We start from the raw sequence: 21,875 nt of genomic DNA on the forward strand, positions 1-21,875 counted from the left end.
CTCCAGGGTTAGGCCTTCTTGCTTCTGATATTTCTTATTTTGTGCTGACTGGTTCAATAAAATACTCATAGATATCAGTTGTCGTGTTCAGTATTTTCTATTAGAGAAGTATTAGGTATTTGCTTATTTTACCCATTACTTAAATTGCTTCAACAAGAGGAGATTTCTATTGTACTAGGTTTGTATTGTGCAATAATATAATTGAACTGAACCAATCAGGCTAAAACTGACTGAATAGAATGAGCTTGATTTGAATTGGGCTAAATATAAATAAATTAAACTGAACTTAAATGGATTAGACTCGATTCAGTTGAACTGACTTGAGCTAAACCTGGCTGGACTGAATTGGATTGGCTTAACTGAGATTAAGTGGATGGAATTAAACTGGACTTCATTAAATTTAGCTAGATTTCACTGGTTTGGACTAAATATTTGAACTGTACAGAAATCCTATGGAATTAAACTGAACCAATCTAATACTGAAATGAAGTTACCTTAAATGAACTGGTTTGGGATAACCTGAAATGAAATAAATTGGACTGGAATAAACTGAACTGATGTGAATGGAACTGAATCAAACTGAACATAATTCAGTTGGACTCAGATGAACTGAACTGATTTTAATTAAACAGAATCAGACTAAACTGAATAGAATGGAATGCAGTGATCTGGTTTGGGATAACCTAATATCAATTCAGTTGGATTGGAATAGACTAAACTGGCTTGAATTAAAATGAATCAGACTAAACTGAACCAACCTTGATTGGACTGGTTTGGGATAATGATGATGTGAATTTATTTGGACTAGAATGATCTGAATTGATTTATATTAATCAGAATCAATTTAAAATGACTTGAACCAGACTTAATTGAACTGGTTTGGGATAACCTGAAATGAATTAAATTGAACTGGAATGGAATGAACTGATTTGAATAAAACTGAATGGGACTAAACTGAATGGATTTGAACTGAATTTATCTTTATTGAACTGAATTGGACTGAATTGATTTGAACCGAATTGTATCCACAGTAAAGCCACGCTTCAGCCAGCCCATGAAGATGCGCAGACGTTTTCGGGAACAGCCCGTAGGCAGCTCAGTGCGGCTAAACTGTGTGGCCACCGGAAACCCTCCGCCATGCATCACGTGGTGGAAGGACCAGGAGCAGCTTCCCGCTCCCACTCGGGCCAAACGACCACAGTGGACTCTCACTCTGAAGAATCTGCAGCCACAGGACAGCGCCCGCTACACCTGCCGTGTCTTCAACACCGCTGGGCACATCAACGCCACCTATACGGTGGAGGTTATTGGTAAGTTCATGTGTGTGTCAACGAATGGGTACAGGGTGAAATGTGCAGGTTACTCTTAATTCCTTTCATTAACATTCATGTTCAACACAATTATAGCATATCCTGTATATATTATCTTCAACTTAGTCAGTGATATAAACATTATGGATGAAAATGTTTATCAGATTCACAAATATGTTCTGATAAGCACAAGTTCTTTGACAGATCTGATTTATATGTATTTTACAAAAACCACTGTGTCATTTTTAGAGCGTACAAGCTCCAAACCCATGTTGACTGGAAGCCACCCTCTGAACACCACAGTGGAGCTTGGTGGCACAGCCTTATTCCAGTGTAAAGTCCACAGCGATGTGAAGCCTGTGATCCAGTGGCTGAAGCGGCTCGAGCCGGGCACGGAGCGACGCTACAACGCCACACTGGAGGTTGGGGGTCAGCACTTCATGGTATTGCGCACCAAAGATGCGTGGCCTAGGCCTGACGGCTCATACCTCAACAAACTGGCCATTGTCAAAGCCCGAGACGAGGATGCTGGCATGTACATCTGCCTCGGTGCAAACTCTATGGGCTACAGCTTCCGCAGTGCCTACCTCAATGTTCTCTCAGGTGTGTGTACATGACTTTATCAGAGATGGTTTATAGTGTTGGAAGAACAGTGGTAGGCAGAGCGGGGAAGGAGGACATGGGAGGCAGGCTTCAGAGAGAGCGATGATGACTTTTTATTTATTATTCCTTTTGAATGCTTTTCAGTGCTTTCTATTTCACAGTCTTTCTATTTCATAAACAAGGTCCCTGTCAGCTCTTCTGGTGTCAGCACAGGTAAAGGCTACTCTTAACCACCCACAGGTGTAACTACTCACTCATTACCCGCTTATTCTCAGCAACTCCTCCTCTGCTTCACCATGCCCTCACTGCCACAAGTGTGCAGGATGATAAATTTGTCATCATTTGTGTTAACATGACATTTGTGTTTTATGTATGCAGATCCCCAGGTGGAGAAGCCGGTCTCCCCAGCCCACCTGAGTTCTGGTCTTCCATGGCCTCTGATCATCGGCATCCCAGCGGCAGCTCTGCTCATGGTTGGCACGATCGTGTTGTGGTTGTGCCATAGTCGCCTCCGTCATGGCCCCTTACCCCGTCGGTCTGCACCCTACCGAGAGCGCCACGGCCCTGATAAAGACCCCAGCATCCCCAGAAGTGGGAGCCCTGACTTCCCAACCCACAGACTTATGGGAATGGGATCCCCGGGCTTTGGTGGGCCTGCAAAAACTTACTCTAAGGTTTACACGGACATGCATACCCACACCCATACGCACACACACTCGCATGCTCATGTGGAAGGGAAAGTGCACCAGCATTTCCACTACCAGCGCTAAAAGGCTAAGCTCTGCCTCAAATGTTAAGCTAACAAAGCTTATGCTGCTAGCCTGCTTTACATGGACAGTGGGTCTTCTGTTTAGGTCAGGAAGCTGGATCTGAACTGCGTTACCCTTGAGCACTGACAGGAATGTTAAAGGAAAGAAAGAACCAGCCAATCGTGGAACAGTGTTCATGCCATAGATGTTCTGGTGGACCGCGTTCACCTTGAAAATTCTCAGGGCAGGAAGAGTCTTGTGTGTGTTTTTAATGGACCCAAATCAGATTGTTTTGTATTAAAAGGGTCAGAACTATAATTCATTGCAGATTTGAAACTGAACAAGGTCCTGGAGACCAAAAGTAAAGCCAAGACACTGACTGTACTGACTGTAGCCCACCTCCGAAATCTGTTCACCAATGGAAAGGGACCACAAGCTCAATGCTGACCAGACATTATTTGGGTGGTGGTTCATTCTCAGCTGTGACACTGACATGGTAGTCTGAGTGGTTCTGGTATGGGTGTATGAAGCATAGCAATGTTACTAGGATTTTAAAAACCTCACACATGGGTGAGAACCAGTCCACCAACCAAAACTCTGCAGCCAACAGCAGTATATGGTCAGAAACTGATGAAGCACGGATGACTAAAAAAATTTAGGACCCTTAAGGTTTCTCCAGAGGTTCCTCCGGTGGAATCATTAAAGTTTCCATGTAGAACCATAAAACAATGTGCTTCCCCATCAGAAAGGTTGTGTTTTCCAAACTGAATGTTTTTTTAAGCCTAGAATCACTGTCTTGGTACTTGGTTAATACTTAGGAAAAAATTGAGGGGTTGTTTAAAAGTCTGTTGGATTATTAAGGGTTCTTAGCCTCCCAATAAACCTTTCCTGAGAGAAGTTTGGTGGGTTCTACATGTAACATTTTCATGTAACATGTCAGCCATTTAAAATTTAACTGAACTATCTTGGTACTTGGTACATTCTTAGGAAAATGGTTGTTGAAATGTTTTTAAGGGTTCATTTGATAAGTAAGTATTCTTGCTATTCTAAAAGGCTTCTACTTGAAATCATTTCTAAAAGGGGAAACACTTTGTTGTATAGTTCTACATAGAACCTTATCATAATATTACCTGGAACCTGTCAAACATTTAAAAATTATTCTTGGTAGTTGGTACACTAAAAAATGGTCCTTGAAGGGTTGTTTAGGGGTTCTTAACCTACTAAAGGGGTTGCACTTGAAACCCTTTCTGAATGGGAGACACAGTGTTGGAGGGTTCTACATAGAGCTTCCAAAGGTTCTCCTAGAGGGACAAATGAAGAACCCTTACAGATACACCACACTGTACATAGAAAAACATGAACTAAAGTCTTTACCAGTAAACCCACAAGGTGACCGACAAGGTAGAACTCTCCCTGATACAGTCATACAACAAACCACACAAACACACACACACTACCATGTTCAGTGTCACAGCAATAAGAATGAACCCATGCTTAGAGATATCGGATCAGTGGGGGTTCTCCAGTGGTTCCTTTCCCATGATAGATGGTGTAGAGGGGAACAGATTAATGCATAGCAAACAGATGGACTACATTCAGTATACAATGAGAATACAGAGCACAGTATTGGAATATGTGAGTGTCTATGAAAAGCTGATAAGGATGAGCAGTTCTGTTTACAATGTGTACTTTTATTTGAATAAGAGCGCATCAGAAACCCATACTGTGGATTTTTTGCAATTTCCTGTTGTTTGCTTTTAAATGTGATTCATTTGTGAAGACTGAATATCTGGGTAAAGAAACAGAAAACAGAATGGGAGATTTTTTTTTAAAGTTGCTTCTTCTTGTGTTTGTTTTTCTGTTCTGATCTATTTTTTCCAGTATGTATTTGTCTGACTATATGCAGTATTAATATTGTTTTTCCTGTCCAGAATATGCAAAAATCAGAGAATAATCTTAAAGCCATACAATGCATTTACTTGCAATATTTGCAAAATTTTGTTTTGTATCTAAGACATTTTTTCTTAAATAAAATTACTTTTTTTGACAATCTAGCGGTGAGATAATCATGTTTATGTATTACAATATTGAGATAAATGTACACTTTGGCCTTCTTTGCTCTATGGACGCTGCGATTTTACTGTGGTGCTGATGTAAGCATATTTTAATAGTATTTTTGTAATAAACAAATGATGTTGGTCTGTGTATTGCATCCATTTGTTTTTGTTGTTGTTTCAAAATGAAAAAAATGCAAATGAGATGTTACTTTTTTTTGGCCTTAAAACAATAAATATTACCAAAAGTTATCCTGTAACTCATTTGCTTCTTTGTTTTTCATCATTTCAGATTCATTTTGAAGCTAAAATGAATGACCAGTGATCTTGAATGATGCAGATGTGTATCAGCGACAGTAGCGACGATGTACCACTAATATGGATCACTTCATGCTTTTGTAAAAATGACGAGGTAAAGGAGGAAAAAATGGTGGCTGAAAAAAATCAGCAGGATCACTCAAAAAAGAAAAAAAAACTTTTACATACATCAATCCCATTTTAATTTAAGTATTTACTAATATTTTTATAAAAAACAAATGATTTTCTATTTCTTTTGGCTGCACCATATAACTAGTTTGTGTATTTGTAGTGAGAATGAGAATTTGGCCACCACTGAGGTATGTGTTGACTTTGTGCTCGGTGCTGTATTAGTTTAGCAGAGGTATGCAGTGAGAAAATTAAAAGCCACAGTCCCAGCAGGATCCGCTGGTTATTAATACTGAGTTAGGTTACAGCCGTGGAGGTGTGGGCTGCTGACAGATTTTCACAGCAGATATTACTGGGTTTAAGGCAGGATGGGATGCACCCTGGTTGGGATGCCAGTCCATTGCAGAACACACACTCACACACTCATGCATATGGAGGAGCAATTTAGAGTAAATACTGATACTATCATGAATTAGAATGATATTTTATCCTAAAACCTGGTAGCCTCTTCCAGGAGGATAAAAACGAATCTTTAAGAGCATGAGCCCATGATCTTACAGGCTTCACCAAATTTCATTTTGGAGATGTCAATAATGTTTTGAAATTTTGTCGCAGAACCACAAGTCTATCCTGGGAACACTGGTCGTGAGCTGGAAATATACGCTGGATGAGACACCATTCCATCACAGGACACCATGAACACACTCATTCACACCTAGAGACAATTTAGTATCACCAATCCACCTACAGGCATGTTTTTGGGAGGTGAAGAACCTGTGTGGAGAACCCAGAAGGACTCCACATGGACACGGAGAAGGAAATGCTGGAGTCATTTATCCGAAATGAAAATTGGGGCAGAATCCAAGCATATTGCTGAGAAGCTGAGTGTTAATTGAGAGAATGTCAGGATTTAAATCACAACACGCCAGCACTAAAACAGCACTAACCCTTAATCACTGAGCTATTGCTGTAAGCAGTCAGGACCCTGAACACGGTTGTTATTCTTTATTTGCATGTAATGTACAATGAAACAGTTTTAGGAAACCTCACTGAACTGTCCTTTCTACAAACTGCACTGCAAACTACACTGCCATCTACTGGTCATGTATAGTCATAAACAAATCTGGGCCATGAAAACTAAAATAAGATATGATGTCTGGGGAAGTTTATGAAAATTATGAATTTTCTTACTGGAATCAATGAGCTCATAGTGACACATAATGGAGGAAATATGTAAATGAATTGTCTTTTAGAAGTCTGATAAATCTGATGCTCATAACCACATTTAAAAAAAAATGCAGCAATAAATAAATAAATAAATAAACAAATAAAATGGAAAAGTACTAAATATATCTACATATTAACATATTCACACAGCCACGTTTCAAATATTTTTGGATCAGCAAAGTGTCTCAGTGACTCTCGGACAGAAATCCCTCATGCCCTCACCAGTGGGATGTTAGAAAAGCACAGGAGCAGGAAATGAATGGTCCACAGCACACTAGGGAGTATACAGCACACTGCAGCCTGAGATATACCAGATCAGTCACTTATCGGTCACTTCGTGCTGCACAGCATGAAATGAAGTGTCGCACAGCATTAAAAAAGATGCCACTGCAAACGGAACCAACTTATACACCACCTGAGCCAGTCCTCCTTTTATACAGCTGCATTTTTAACTGAATGACTGGTCTTATTTATCTTAATTTATAGAGTTTTCTTGGCTTGTGTTCTTTTTTCATATTTAATATTTCTTTAATTAATACCATTAATACGAAATAACTTGGTTTCACAAAAAGTTCATTAAATTTGTGTGTGCAAACCATTTTGTGAATGAGCAAGAAAAATACATGTGCGAACAGATTAAATTTGTCCAAGAGCAAAAGAAATCTGTATAAGAATAAATGATTGCTGTTGTACTTTCAACTTTTGGCAGGAAATAAAACAGTAGTAGTCACTAGATGGAGCCAGTGCTGTGTGACAACGTCGGGTAAAACTCTGACATGCAAAGGGTTAATGAGTGTAAGAACTACTGAGAAATGCTAGTGTGAATGACATAGTGATAAAAAGGGAATTTTAAAAAAGAGGTGTTGCCTTTTCTTGCAGAAAGAGAAAACAATCTCATGGTCTTTGGGTTTGGCTTGTGGTTGAAAGGTGGTACTGTTGCTTTAAGCCATGTATGTTTATATACTGTATTCGCAGGCCATCAAAAATCCCCATGCTAGTACAAATAGGTCAAGGTTTAAGAATACAATCAAGCTAAAACCCTGTTAGAGAGGAGATAGTAGAGCAAGACAAGAACATAAATCAAAGTTTTTTATTAACTTGTTTTATAATTATCTTAATTATGCAATTAGTTTGTTTATATTTTTTATGATTTATAAACCAAACTTGATTGGAAAAAACCTTGTAGTTTCATACAGTTGGATAAAATATCATGCCTTCAGGACCACAGTGGAACAGTGCAATATAATATAATGTAATGTAATATAATATAATATAATATAATATAATATAATATAATATAATATAATATAATATAATATAATATAATATAATATAATATAATATATACACAAACTAATATGAGGAAAAGCACTGGGATATATTAGAAGTCTACAAAGCTAATTAGAATTACTTTAGAGATTACATGCAATCTACATGATCAGGACGTTATACACACACACACACACACACACACACACACACACACACACACACATATATATATATATATATATATATATATATATATATATATATATATATATATATATATATATATATATATATATATAGCATGCAGTAAAAAAAATTCTGCAGGTGATATATCACATACACTTGACATGTGATTATGTGAGTACTATGTAAAACTTTATTATTAATTAACTGAATTATTCATGTGAGACAATCAAATCTGAAAAATAATTTTAAAAAAATGTGCACTACACATGGAAAATCTGTAAAGAGTCTAATGTAAATTCTACATATAAATCATATGATTATTGACATGTGAAGTCCACGTGGTGTTTCTGTAAAGGCAGGGTCACGTGTTCTGTGTGTGTGTGTTTAACCACCTGAGCTGAGAAATGCCACCTGCAGATGTTTGATGAGATCAGGACAAATGAAGAATGATGTTTGAGCCCTGCAGCGACTCGGCAGCTGATGAGAGAAAAAGTGAAAAGCTTTTGATCTGGTGGATTATAAGAAGCTCCTCCCACAAGCCTGTAATCAGGAAGTTCAGTGCAGGTTGTGTTGAGCTGCTGCTGGATCTCGGCCCAACACGTGGAGGAGGTGAAGACTTTTAGTGCCTATTTTTTACTTACACGCGAACAGACATGTTGGACTTCAGCAGTGTATTTAATACTAACACCACCTCTCAGCACTACAGCTGATTATTATAAAAGATGGTGTAAGAGTATACAGCACACACACACACACACACACACACACTCACACACACATGCACATTTTCCATCCAGTGCAGTATATATTTACTACCAGATTTTTTATTTCTCTTATCTGATCATGATTCATTAAAGTTATTATCAGAAAAAATATTTGAAATCTGCAACACGTGTTGCATAATAAATCACGTTAAAGGGAAAGAGACGATAGACAGAAAAAGTGAGAGAGAAAGTGAGAAAGAGACAGCAAGAGACAGATAGAGACACAGAGAAGAGAGACATAGAGAAAGGGAGAGTCAGAGACATGGACAGAGAGAAAGAAAGAGCGAGACAGAAGCAGAGAAAGAGAGAGAGGGAGAGACACATACACACACACACACACACACACACAGCAGACTAAGTCATGCTTGGACATTTGAAATATATCTTTAAGGTAAATAATGAATCTTTAAGGTAAATAATGAATTTGAAGAAGATGAGCTGAACTTCACAGTGCTGTGGTCTAAACCCAGTGCAGATGTTCTCCAGAGACCTGCAGCAGAGAGTGAAGGAACCGAGATGTTCTCAGCACGAGGAACTTCATTAACACGGGTGGAAATAATGTGTTTGACTCATGACGCTGGCTGAGAAAATGCAAAGAGTAGAAAGAGTGTGGAAAGCTGTTGTGAAGGCAAAGGGTGGCTACTGTAGAGAAGAGAAATTATAAGATTGTGATGTTTCTGTTTTATAATTTACTGCATATTTTACACTATTTTCCATATTACATTAAAAAAAGTTGCTCCGAGTATATACGGACGGTTATTTACACAGTAACAGAATTTTTATGTATAATTCCTCAGAGTATTTGTAATATTGTTTTTACTGACTGAGCAATTGTCTTTTATTCCATTCTGTATTTTATGCTTTTGTGTATTTGATTTTATTCAGGCCAGCCGTGTGATTTTTCCGTCGCCTCACTTTGCATTTTCACATCTCTTGATCTCATAAGAAGCTTGTTAACCATCAGTGCCCCTCAGCAGACGCAGAATGCATGCACAGGTCTGGTCTGGAAAGTTAAAGCTGAGAGAGGTGTGGAACATTCAGTGTGGTTTCTGCTCGCTGTACCTTCCTGTTTACCCGAGCAGAGAGCTTAATGCTCAGAGCAAAGAAAAGCTAATAAAAAAACACACTTACAGTATAGTCACACATCTGATAAAAGTAAAAGCAGTATCTGATAATCAATGAGGACTGAAATAAATACATTTATGTTCCTTTGTTGCAGATTTTATTAAGACACTTTTCTGTCAAGTGATAATTATGATAATGGCTTTAAATATTTAAAAAAATGGAGTAGTTTCAGGATTACGTTTTATCTCACAAACTGATTCGTGATTAGAAAAATATTTTATCATTTGTATATTTTTCAGATTTTTTTTTGCGTAGACCTGCTTAATGCAATTTACAAATATATGTATTAAACTAAAACATATAAAAAACATCTAAAATGTGTTTGTTTCACAAGTAGAATAATAAATCAAACATGAAGAAATTAAAATAAAACTAAGAAAACAATGCCTGTGTTTCATCCTTCCTTAGTTTACTCTAAATAGAGCAAACATATATATATAAAAAAAACACATTTAGATATTATTGTAAATGTGCACATATAGAGTAATTATTTCTTTTATTTAGATATAATTATTTATAGAATTATTTGCGTGTTTCAAGCATGTCAGTTTGTGTTATTTTAGTTGTATTTTTAGGGTTGCTAGCATATAGTATTATTTAAAAAAGAAGAATTATTATGCAATTTTTTTTTTTTTAATGTGAGTAGAAAATTTGCATTTTTAATAAGTGTTTTATTCCTTTTAAACCACAGCAATTTGCCAACAATTACAATTTAGATTTTTTACAGAATGACATTGTTCTTTTAATCCATTTCCATTTAATTTAACGTCTTGAAGACTTTCCCCATGTCGGAAAACTCCATTTTCATGAACATCATCAGAATGAACTAAAGCTGAGTAACTGAATGTGTAAATTACATTACATCTAACAGGTTACAAAATAAGTGAACATGCTGTTGTGTGTTTAAAACAGAGCTTTAGAAGAGAGGAGTTACAATATTACACATCTATAAAGTCTGGAGATGTTTCTAATTTAGCATTGTGTCTGAAAAAGAAAAAGAAAAAAACAGTGTGGCCTGAGACAAATAAAAATAGCCACACATCCTGTGGAAAGTTTGAGAGGTGAGAAACTGATGGTGTTTCTGAGAAAAGCGACTCGGCGGTCAGAGCGGCCTGCAGAGATGAAACACTCAGAGCTGCAGTGTGTGAAGAGGCAAAGAGACAAACAGAGCTACAAAACCACCAAAAACACCTCAACAACACCTTACACACACACACACACACACACACACACACACACACATATATATATATATATATATATATATATATATATATATATATATATATATACACACACACACACATATATATATACACACATATATATTTGACACATGTATATATATATATATATGTAGTTTTTTTTTTTTTAATATTCAAGTGAATACACCTACACACACATTTGAATGCATCCTCTACATAAAAAAGATATATCAGCCATAACATTAAAATCACTGACACGTGCAGTGAATAATTATCACTGATATTGATTATTATATGTCAAGGGGTTGGATCAGCAAGTGAACAGTCAGTTCTCAAAGTTGATGTGTTGGAAGCAGGAAAAATGGGCAAGCGTAAGGATCTGAGTGACTGATCGGCGTGTGTGTGTGTATATATAGATATATATATCTATATATAGGACGATTCTATATAATTTTAAAAAAGTCCTATGTTATTTTGTTGTGACATATGGTAAATGACGATGGTCATGGTCATGACTGGATACAACTAAAATCCAGAAAATGTTTGAACCACACTTGTATCTTATGACAAATCATTTAATATGTCAGTCTATACCGTTCTTAGTCCTCAGTATCATAGTGTAGCATTGTTGTGTGTGTGTGTGTGTGTGTGTGTGTGTGTGTGTGGTGGGATATCAGATAGAGAGAGAGAGAGAGAGAGAGAGAGAGAGAGAGAGAATGTGATTGGTTAGTGTTAAACAGTGGTGAAGGAGGAGCCACATAAGGGCCTGAATAAAACTCCACCCATATTGACAAAGACATAACAGGCATCTTGATCATGATCATAATTCAGAAAAAACATTGATTATTCAAGACATTCTTTATTTCCTTTTCTTTTATTTTTATTTATTGATTTTTTATTGATTTTCAGTGTTGTCTCAGACTTCTCGACCCCTCTCTATGTAATGACAGTAAGAAAAAAAAAAAGAAGAACCTTTAGACTAACAAAATGAAGCTGGTGTTTACAAAAAATTCTTATGACAGTCTAATTATTAGAGCAAGTGAAGGCATAAATGTTATTTGTTATGTGGCTACATAAATGAAACAAACATGACAAAAGAAGAACGTATTGAAATCATTCTCATGGCTGGATCATGAAGCTGTCGCATGGTTGCGATGGACTTTAACAGGAAACATTGTATTGGTATAAAATGGTATTGCGGACCAACCGAGAAGTGGACGTCCACAAACATCCACTGATGAAGGCACAACCAACTTAGTGGTGGTAAACATAGTCCCCCATGTATGGAGACTTTTGGGACACCCTGTATTATCCATGTTAGCTCGGTTCCTTTGACACCATTAAACACATTTTACATTTTGATCAATATGCAGATGAAATTCTAGCAAGAAAATGAATAATGCCAGGCTTTGTAACCCTCTTTCCTTATTATCACATCCAATCCACTGGAGCCACCATGAATCCACAATCCGAATCCAATCCAGACATTATGTCTCTCTCACTCACCTGCTTAATAAACTCATCTGTTTCCTGTTAACCCTCATTTACTCCTGTGTGTTTATACCAGTTCTTTTCAAGGCTCTCATTCCAGTGTGTGTGCCTGTGCAATGAATTCTGTTTCTTTCTGATGGTTTTCCACTGCTCTTCATTTTGATTTCCATAAAGTGCTCTGCTTGCAGCAATTAGTATAACACATTTAGTATATTTTGGGTTACATTGCTTCTACAAGCCATTTTAGCATTTTTATAGTCCTGATACAAGTCTTAAAGTGACTTAAATCTATTTTGAACTACTGGAGGACTGAAAACTAATGGTTTATTCTTCCTTATTAGGTTTACTCCTAACCTAATATAACAGTTTTGTTTTTATAGAGAATTTCACAAGACAGCACAACTTTGTCTCACAGCAGCTTTTCAGAAGTTATCAGTGCCTCAGTGAACAAAACAAGTGCAGTGGTGTGAGGAAAGAATCCATAAGGAAGAAACACTGGGAAGAACTAGGCTTTAGCAAGTAAAGGCCTGGCTTATCTGGGTTAAGTGAAATCCTGGGTTATCAGATAGTCCAAGTATTCTAGGTAATATGAAGTTTATAGTTAGTGATAAAAGTGTTAATGCATTAGTTATGACTGGAATATTTATACTGTTGGTGTAGGAGAGATGTTGGTCAGCAATCAGAAGGAAGAGTGAGCTTGTAATGGTTTATAGTCTCTGGGACAGGAGCAGAAGTGGAAGCTTGTAGGCCTCAGGATGACCTTAATGTCATAAATATATGAAAGTATATGAGTAATATGAAATAATATCAGCTTTTGGAAAATGTCTGAGGAGAAATGATTAGTAAAATAAAATAAAGTTCAACCACTTTGTAGTTGCTGAAGTTGGGACTAAATTACTGATCCAAAGCTCTGTGGAGAGGCCTTGAGCTATGAATACTCTTAAAATTCCTGGCCTAGATCAATCAAATAAATCAATCAAATGAAATAAAAAGATTGTTCTGCAGTATTTCTTTTGGGAGACAGAGCCCCAACTCATTTTATTCCTCAAGATAATGATACGATTGGTTTGACAAGAATAAGAGTGCATAATGAGCTTATTAGTCATTAGATGGATAAACTGTACTAATGCAGTGTAACATATAAATAAACCATAGCAATACAGGAACTAATAAAGGTGTAGCAGTACAGGAACTAATAAAGGTGTAGCAGTACAGGAACTAATAAAGGTGTAGCAGTACAGGAACTAATAAAAAGTAACCTAGTGTGATGTGGTAGAGAAGATTTCATCACTGCAAGACACAAGTGTGAAACACACACCCACACTAACACAGACAGAGACACAAATTAACTCACACCCACACACTCACACACAGACACAGCTGGAGTGTGTGTTAGTACTTTACACTGCCACACACACACTGGACACAAAGCAGTCAAACTGCACATGCTACCAGTCACAAGTGGTTAAGCAATTCATTCTTAATTATTATTCAAAAATATAATATTTCTTTTAGATATATTATAAAATGCAACATGCAATCCATAGACTTACAGATCATGAAGGATATAAGTTATTTTTTTTTTGTTTTTTTTTTTTCCCAACACTAAAATTCATTTAGCCCTAATCTGGTAACAGTTATTGGTAGACCAAATATTGGTAACAGTTGCAAAAACATAATTAATTTTTATGTTTCCAGTCCTATTTCAAGAAACTGCCAGGGGCATAAACAATCAAGCAAGCAAGCAAACAAATAGGTAAATAGATAAATGAATAAATGAATGGATAAATAAATGAATAAATAAATAGCTTATTTAATCACTCAATCAATTAAATTGTGAAAAGTTTCTAGTGCTATTCCATGAAACTGCCAGGAACAGAACTAAGGGCCACAGTCAGTTAGCTCAGTCTGTGATGTCAGAGTTTCCCATCATAAATCTTTGGCACAAAGTGAGACCTGCTCAGTTTGACCGTCTGACAGTGTAGCAAGAGGACACATGCCATACACAGACCTCAGACTGAAGATGATGACACTGATGTGGATTACAGTGATGCTTTTTAATAAAATTGGTAAGTGTCCATGGTTATGTACGTTCCTGATCATAAACAGGATAGGGATTATTTATTGCAATCTATGGCTTGACATGTCAGGTTTTACATTTTATTGTGAAGTGTTTTATTATTACATCAGTGCCAATCTCTGTGAATTATTGTTAGAACGACGTGTTGGTACATTTGTTAACGATTCATTCTTTAACTCTTGATATTAGATTCTGCACAGACAAATGATATCAGTCAGCCGAACCCAATGATCTCTGCTGATGTTGGTGATAATGTGACTCTGCACTGCTTTAGGCTGGGAGAAGATAACTCTGGTTCCATCGTTTGGTACAAGCAAAAATTCGGACACGAGCCTTGTGTAATGGTCTCAGTTCAACATCAACCCAGTTATGAAAATGAGTTCAAGCCACCAAAATTCAGCATCGAAGAAGAAAAAAGGAACTACCATTTAAAAATTTCAAATGTGGAACCATCAGATGAAGCCATGTATTACTGTGGATATAGAAAATTTTTAACGAGGTTTGGAAATGGAACATTTTTATCAGTCAAAGGTAAGAATTGTAAATGTGCACAGCTACAGTTTAATTCATTTTAATAATGGGTATTGTTATTTTTACCCTTTTATTAAACACGATATTTACTAACTGAATCGTTCCATATACATGTGTCATGGTTGCGCCGAATATGGCTCAGGACTACAATTCCCATCAGCTACTGCATTTCACCTGATCACAACACTCATGTCACATGACTGTTTGCACCTGATTCACATTTTGGTTTAATGAGCACAAGTATTTATACATTTGTATAGCACTCTTTGTCTAGTGTCTGTTGTGAGTGAAATTGTTATTGTATATGTTGTTGTAGCCATGCCATGCTCATGTGTATTTCATGCTTCTCTAGTTTGTGTTTATGTAGTCCTAGTCTTTGTTCACGTGTGATTTACTTTAAATATAATACTCCGCACTTGCATCCATCTCCAACCAATCCATGACGACATGAATTTATGTTTATAAACGGCATACATACAGTATTTGAGCACATGTATCTAATAAAGTCACACTTTAAAAAATTAAATGAATTTAATTCTTAGAAGTTTTTTCTTTTTTTAATATACATTATAAACTGTGGAGTGTCGGTGAGATTTGGTGTCTAACGTGCATAAAAGTATAATGTATAACTGAAATAATCTGCTATGTAAGACTGCATGTACTTTAAAAATTAACAAACTAAGTACTTACACTGTCTGTATTACACTGAACAGGTGATGGCGATATAAAAGTGTCAGTATTACAGAGCAGCGTGTTGAACTCGGTTCCTGCAGGAGCGTCAGTGACTCTGCAGTGCTCGGTTCTCTCTGAGAGCAGAGCAGCACATCTCCAAGTGCTCTGGTTCAGAGCTGCTCCATCACAATCCCATCCACAAATCATTTACACTCATCACAACAGCAGCCATCAGTGTGAGAGCAGCTCTTCTACACACACCTGTGTGTACAGCTTCTCCAAGAACATCCTCAGCCTCAGTGATACTGGCACTTACTACTGCGCTGTGGCCGTGTGTGGGAAGATCATTTTTGGGAACGGGACAAGAATAAAACTGGGTAAGAACACGTTCATTTGCTCAAAGTATGCACATTAGATTTTAATATTTGAAATTGTTTAAATTATTTTTTAATGTAGATATGCTGATTGCTAACATGACCTTCGTTATGATCACAGGGCTATATAGTTATTATTTTATTCAATTTTGTGATATACTGCATAAAGTACATGTTCATCATTATGATTTTTTGTGTGTGTGCTACAGAAGAATCTGTGGATCCTGTAGTGATCTTTCTCGCTGTAGCTTTGGGACTGTGTCTGGTTGTGATCTGTGCTCATGTTGTAAGCTGTAAAGGGAGAAGCTGTGAATATTGCAGTGGTGAGTCTTCATTACATTGTATAGATGCATAATATATAATACGAGCAATTCTTAAATGAAAAAAACCTGGAAAAAAACTTCACTTGATGAAATTTTGACATTTTCTACTATTTCTAGTTCTGAAAACTAATCCACTTTCCTGAACTGAACCATATTTCTCTTTTGCATGTATCTCAATTGCAAGTAAAGTTCAAACATTTTTAATTCTCTTTAGTGGCACAAAGATTTCTAAAACCAATTCCAATCCAATTCCACTGAAATACACACTTTCTGTCTAAAAAAAGCAACATATCGATTTAAAAACATTTTTTTCATCTTTACAGGGAGATCTCAAGATTCCATGGTAAAGAAAATACCAAATCAGGTAACTAATGTTGAGACTACATATTATTATTATTATTATTATTATGATTATTATGATTATTATTATTATTATTATGCTTTTGGTTTCACAATAACAAAAGTCTTATTTGAGTTGGATTTATTTTACTTGGGTATTGGAATTTAAGTGAGTACCAACAAGCTCCCTGAAAATGTCTGTAGTTTTATCGTTCTGTTGAACACGGAGCTCAGTCAGTAATAGTAGTCCTGTTAGAATTAGACCTAAATCTCCTAATAGATTCAGATGGAAACTGTGTCTTGACTTTATCCTGTCCGTATAACATTACTGTAAAAACTAATCTCTAGCTCAAATAAGTCTAAATGTTGCAATGTGCTAATATTCCCATCATTTACCTACACCACATATAATTTGAAATTAATCTTTCATATCCATTCCCACAGTGCCGTGATGCTGTAGAGCTGAATTTTGCTGCCTCACACGTCTATAAAAAAAGAGGAAAGAGAGAACGAGCTCATGATAATGTTTATACTGAAGTGATGTACTCTCCTCTTTCTTAGATAATAGATGTCATTGATTTTCTCATGTTTATTACTCTCATGTTCATAACGTTCAGCCTGATAGGAAATCATTAACAGGTGAATGAATGAATGAATGAATGAATGAATAAATAAATAAATAAATGTATTTGAGGTTGAGTTCTCCCAACTGTTATGAGAGTTTTTTTTTTTCTTTTTTTTCTGTGGTTTTAAAAACTGTGATTTTTTTCTGTCACAGTTACAGAGTACCAGGTGAAAAAACGCCACTGCCTGTATGTGTATTTGTTTTAGTGTTTTTTGTTTTTGTTTTTTTTTGCATTGGATTAGAACACATTATCTGTTCTGTCTGAATGATATTTTCATACTTGCGTTGTGTCAACGCCGTCGGACTACAAGCATGGCTGCCACTGACTATAATTCCCAACATGCATTCATTGTCCCACTCAAGCTTACCTGATTACTGATCTAGCACACCTGGACTCTCTCTCACACACACTATATTAGAACATACAAAACACTCACTCAACATGAAGTATCGCTCAGTGTTGGCCCTTTCACCTGACATACCAAGCCTTGAGTTCCCATGCAAGTTTATCTGCTAAATGATCCTGTTTTTCTATGCTGGTTTTTCAATGACACTCTGTTTACAGCGCCTGACCTTCTGCCAGTTTCTGACCATGATATTGTTCATGATTTGCAACTGTTACCTGCTAGTTTTAAAATAAAGCACTTCCTGCAACTACAGCTCTCTTCGCTATCTAACAGTTCGGTTGATTGAATGATCGATTCATTCATAAATCACTTGCAGGATCATTTGCACAAGAAATATGGTGTTCATGAAAATACATTTAGTTTGTACAAAAAAAAAAAAAAAAAAAAAACATCTGTATCTTACATTTTGCTCCTGAGTTTGTGTAAATTTACATACTGTATATAGAGAATCACAAAAGTGGACCTATATTGAGCGATTTCAAAAGGTATTGGCAAGGAGTTACTTTGATTTTATATATGGATTATGCTGTCATGCTACACCAAGTGGCTACATCACTGTCTCTTTAAACAGTCTGAAAGATTTCAGAAAGATTGAATGACTTTTTAAAGGCTTCTGATTGGCCAATTGTCATAATTAAGAGTTGGTTGGGAGTGCTCCTGTGGCTGTAATTAAGGGCCTATCTTTAGAGCTAGTAACTTTTTGCCCTTGATACCATGGGAAACGCCAAGCAATGCATCTACAACGTCAGGAAAAAAAATATGGGCCTCCACATGTCTGGTTCCTCCTTAGGAGCAAACCCAACAACTCAAGGCATCACGAGCGTCTGTAGAAACAATTGTATGCAAATATAAAAATCACTGCATCATTCCTGCATCATTCAGAAAGGAGGCACAAATTAGCTCCCAGGAATCCAATGAACTTTCATCCAAAAGGTCCAACTGAACCCTGAGACAACAATGAAGGAACTGGTGAAGGAGTTGGAGGCATCAGGTACCAAAGTAAGTACATCCACCATGAAGAGGGTCCTACATCACCATGGCCTGAAAGGCTGTCATGCAAAGCAGAAGCCCCTACTTTAAGACCAGCATAAAAAAATAGACTGAAGTTTTCAAGTGATCACCAGCTTCTGGAGGACTGTTCTATGGTTAAAAAAAAAAAAAAAATAAAAAATTGAACTGTTTGGCTATAATGATCAGCACTATGTATGGGAGGAAAAAAGAGTGGGGCTTTTAATCCCAGGAACACCACCCTGACTGTGAAGCATGTGAGTGGCAGCATCATGTTGTAGGGATGTTTTGCTGGAAAAAGGACCGATGCACTTGAGATAAACTTCAGGACAACAGTGATGAAGAAATAAGACGGTGTATGAAAGTAATTAAACATTTATATAAGTATGACATCTGTTGCACATTGTTTCTGTCTTTCCTTTATGCAACATTTGCACAGTAAATAAGAGTATTTAAATAAAAATGATAAAAAAAAACTGATGCTAGCTGGATATCAGGTTCAAAGCAAGCTTTGGCTGTCATCAGTATGGCCGTTTTTATCCTTGTAAATTGGGATACGTTGCGGTCAACTCATAGAAAAGTAAACCAGGACATAATGAGTGATATAATAGTTTAAAAAATCAGAGAATGTTTTAACTATATTGCATTGCTAAAACAAAGGAATATATCTCTGAAGGAGGGTGTATTGTATCTACTGCAGATTTGTACTACTATATAGTTTTATAGCACTGGTGTCTGGCCCTAAACAGTAGCAACCATTAAATTCTCACAAAAACTCGACAATTAATATTGAATTCTATAATATTTCTTTAAATATTTTCTAGGTATTTCTATTAAATTTGTCCAGATTTTTTTTAATTTCTTTTTTAATTTTCTTTATATGAAACAGTGCAAAGTATAACAACACTTAACAAGCACTTTTCACCACTGACTTCTGGTGGCCAAACTGAGTCACCAAAATAGAAACCTGTAGCTGGAAAGGAAATCCCTACGTACATAGAGAACTTGTGACTTGTAGCAACCAATCAGATGAAAGTCTCCAGTACAAAATACTTGGTGCTTTTAGCATTTGGCTACTTTGAAATGCTCTACCTGAGTGTCATTTCATCTCTGAAGATGTCTGCATTCTGGATTCTTGTCTTATCTCTTTGCTTAATATGTAAGTTTTTGAAGGATTTCATCAAAAAGTGTTATAGGTGATAAAACTCTTCTTAGTTCCAATTACTTCTTGTATTTTCAATTACTTAGACATTTCATCAAGTTTTTGTTCTTGTTGTATTTTACTTATTTTCTAGCTCAAGCCCAATCTATGGATTTTTCTGGACTATCATTTGTCTCAGTGAAGGCTGGAGAATGTGTTTCTCTTAACTGCCCATTTCTGAAGACTAATAGTATAGATCGTGTGGTTTGGTACAAACAAATACTTGGACAGATGCCTCAAAAAGTGGGAGAAAGATCAGCATATAAGAAAATCCAAATTTCACCAGAGTTTAAGACATCAGGATACAAAATGGAGACGACTGATAATGCCATTTCTCTGACAATTCCACATATAAAAAGAGATGATGGAGGACTTTACTACTGTGGGATATTAAGCTGGGAGAATTTTACGCTATCAAATGGAACTTTCTTGGCTGTAACAGGTAATTAACTAAATCAAATCTGTTTGTACAAAGACATGCATATATTTATGCACCCATTTGTGTTCATTTTGGGATTTAAATGGTCCTTTAATACGGCTGTGCTTAGAGTCTGATTAAAAAATCGACAAAGTTTGGATACAGCATTTTCCCCTTATACTTTTATGTCTTCGGGGAAAAAAAAAATGGCAATATGGAAATTGTTCTCCAAACTAAGGTCCAATAATATAACAAATATTGTGTTATACGGTATGTGATATATTTTCTTTCCTAACTTTGGTTTAATATATTAAATATTCATCAAATTTAATCCATATTAGATGCACAAACCATTATGGCTATAAAAAAAAATTCCCCTTGCATAGGCAGTAAGACAAAGTGACTATACACTAGATTTAAGCTATTTTTGCCATGTTACTGCCCATTACATTAAGAGTAAGATATTCCTTTATTTGTCCCGCAGTGGGGAAATTGCATAGGATTAGTAGGATTAATAGGATTAGGTCACGTTTAGGTGATTCGTATAGTAGTAATCATATTTTGGATGCATGTTTATCAACTTGTGTACATATTTTATTATATAGTACATTGTATGTATTTGTTATTCTTTATGTGCTCTTAATAACAAAATTATCTCTTTTAATTTTATACAAATTTATTGGCAAAATATGGTAACAGTAAGAATACACTTGCTTTTGTCTCATTTTACACAATTAAGCCTTGCTTTTCTCAAAAACCTCGAAACAACGTCAGTTGTTCATGTGTACCAGTGATACAGCTGCCTCACAGCTCTAAGGCCCTGATCTAGGGCTCGGTTTATTGTCTGTGTTGAGGTTTCACATGTTTGTCCTGTGGCTGTGTTGATTTCTTTTGGGTACCACAGTTTCCTCTCATCAAACCAAAGGTGTGATTAAATATGTTTGAGATGAATTCATTCCAGAGATGGTCTCATTCCACTGTGACCAATACAACTGAACAATTTTACTACAAAATGTAAACACATGGCATGAGTGGGAAGTAATCAGCAGAACACTTTACACACTGAATTTTCTTAAGTTTACAAAGAAAGATTTTACACTGTCTTTATTATCTTACCAGGTGAGAAAGAGTTAAACATCTCAGTGTTGCAGAGCAGCGTGATGGACTCGGTTCCTGCAGGAGCGTCAGTGACTCTGCAGTGCTCGGTTCTCTCTGAGAGCAGAGCAGCAGATCTCCAAGTGCTCTGGTTCAGAGCTGCTCCACCACAATCCCATCCTCAAATCATTTACACTCATCACAGCAGCAGGCATCAGTGTGAGAGCGGCTCTTCTACACACACCTGTGTGTACAACTTCTCCAAGAACATCCTCAGCCTCAACGATACTGGCACTTACTACTGCGCTGTGGCCGTGTGTGGGAAGATCATTTTTGGAAACGGGACACGAGTACAGTTGGAGAACTTTCCAGAATTTGGTTAGTGAGCAG

At 36.5% G+C, this 21,875-nt stretch overlaps 2 protein-coding genes and 1 gene segment (V, D, J or C); all 3 read left to right on the forward strand.

The window, feature by feature from the left end:
* The window catches only part of fgfrl1b (fibroblast growth factor receptor like 1b), a 41,056-nt gene extending 36,080 nt beyond the window's left edge, over positions 1 to 4,976 (forward strand). The window contains exons 5-7 of the mRNA XM_026947398.3: positions 1,032 to 1,310; positions 1,560 to 1,913; positions 2,292 to 4,976. Coding sequence (XP_026803199.3) covers positions 1,032 to 1,310; positions 1,560 to 1,913; positions 2,292 to 2,683 — 1,025 coding nt within the window. The 3' untranslated portion in view covers positions 2,684 to 4,976. The remainder of the gene's footprint in view (positions 1 to 1,031; positions 1,311 to 1,559; positions 1,914 to 2,291) is intronic.
* Positions 4,977 to 14,438: 9,462 nt separating this feature from the next.
* Positions 14,439 to 17,972, forward strand: LOC113547171 (uncharacterized). Its single transcript, XM_053235572.1, has 6 exons — positions 14,439 to 14,481; positions 14,682 to 15,023; positions 15,737 to 16,072; positions 16,279 to 16,392; positions 16,716 to 16,756; positions 17,176 to 17,972. The coding sequence occupies exons 1-6, from the start codon at positions 14,439 to 14,441 to the stop codon at positions 17,290 to 17,292; spliced, it is 993 nt and encodes a 330-aa protein (XP_053091547.1). The 3' UTR covers positions 17,293 to 17,972.
* A 3,578-nt stretch (positions 17,973 to 21,550) lies between these two features.
* On the forward strand, positions 21,551 to 21,868 carry LOC128317056 (Ig kappa chain V region K29-213-like). The segment is given in 1 exon segment: positions 21,551 to 21,868. A coding segment is annotated over 1 exon segment (318 nt).
* Positions 21,869 to 21,875: the final 7 nt, after the last annotated feature.

The sequence above is a fragment of the Pangasianodon hypophthalmus genome, chromosome 7 (genome assembly GCF_027358585.1).
Source record: "Pangasianodon hypophthalmus isolate fPanHyp1 chromosome 7, fPanHyp1.pri, whole genome shotgun sequence".
In the NCBI taxonomy this organism is placed as follows: Eukaryota; Metazoa; Chordata; class Actinopteri; order Siluriformes; family Pangasiidae; genus Pangasianodon; species Pangasianodon hypophthalmus.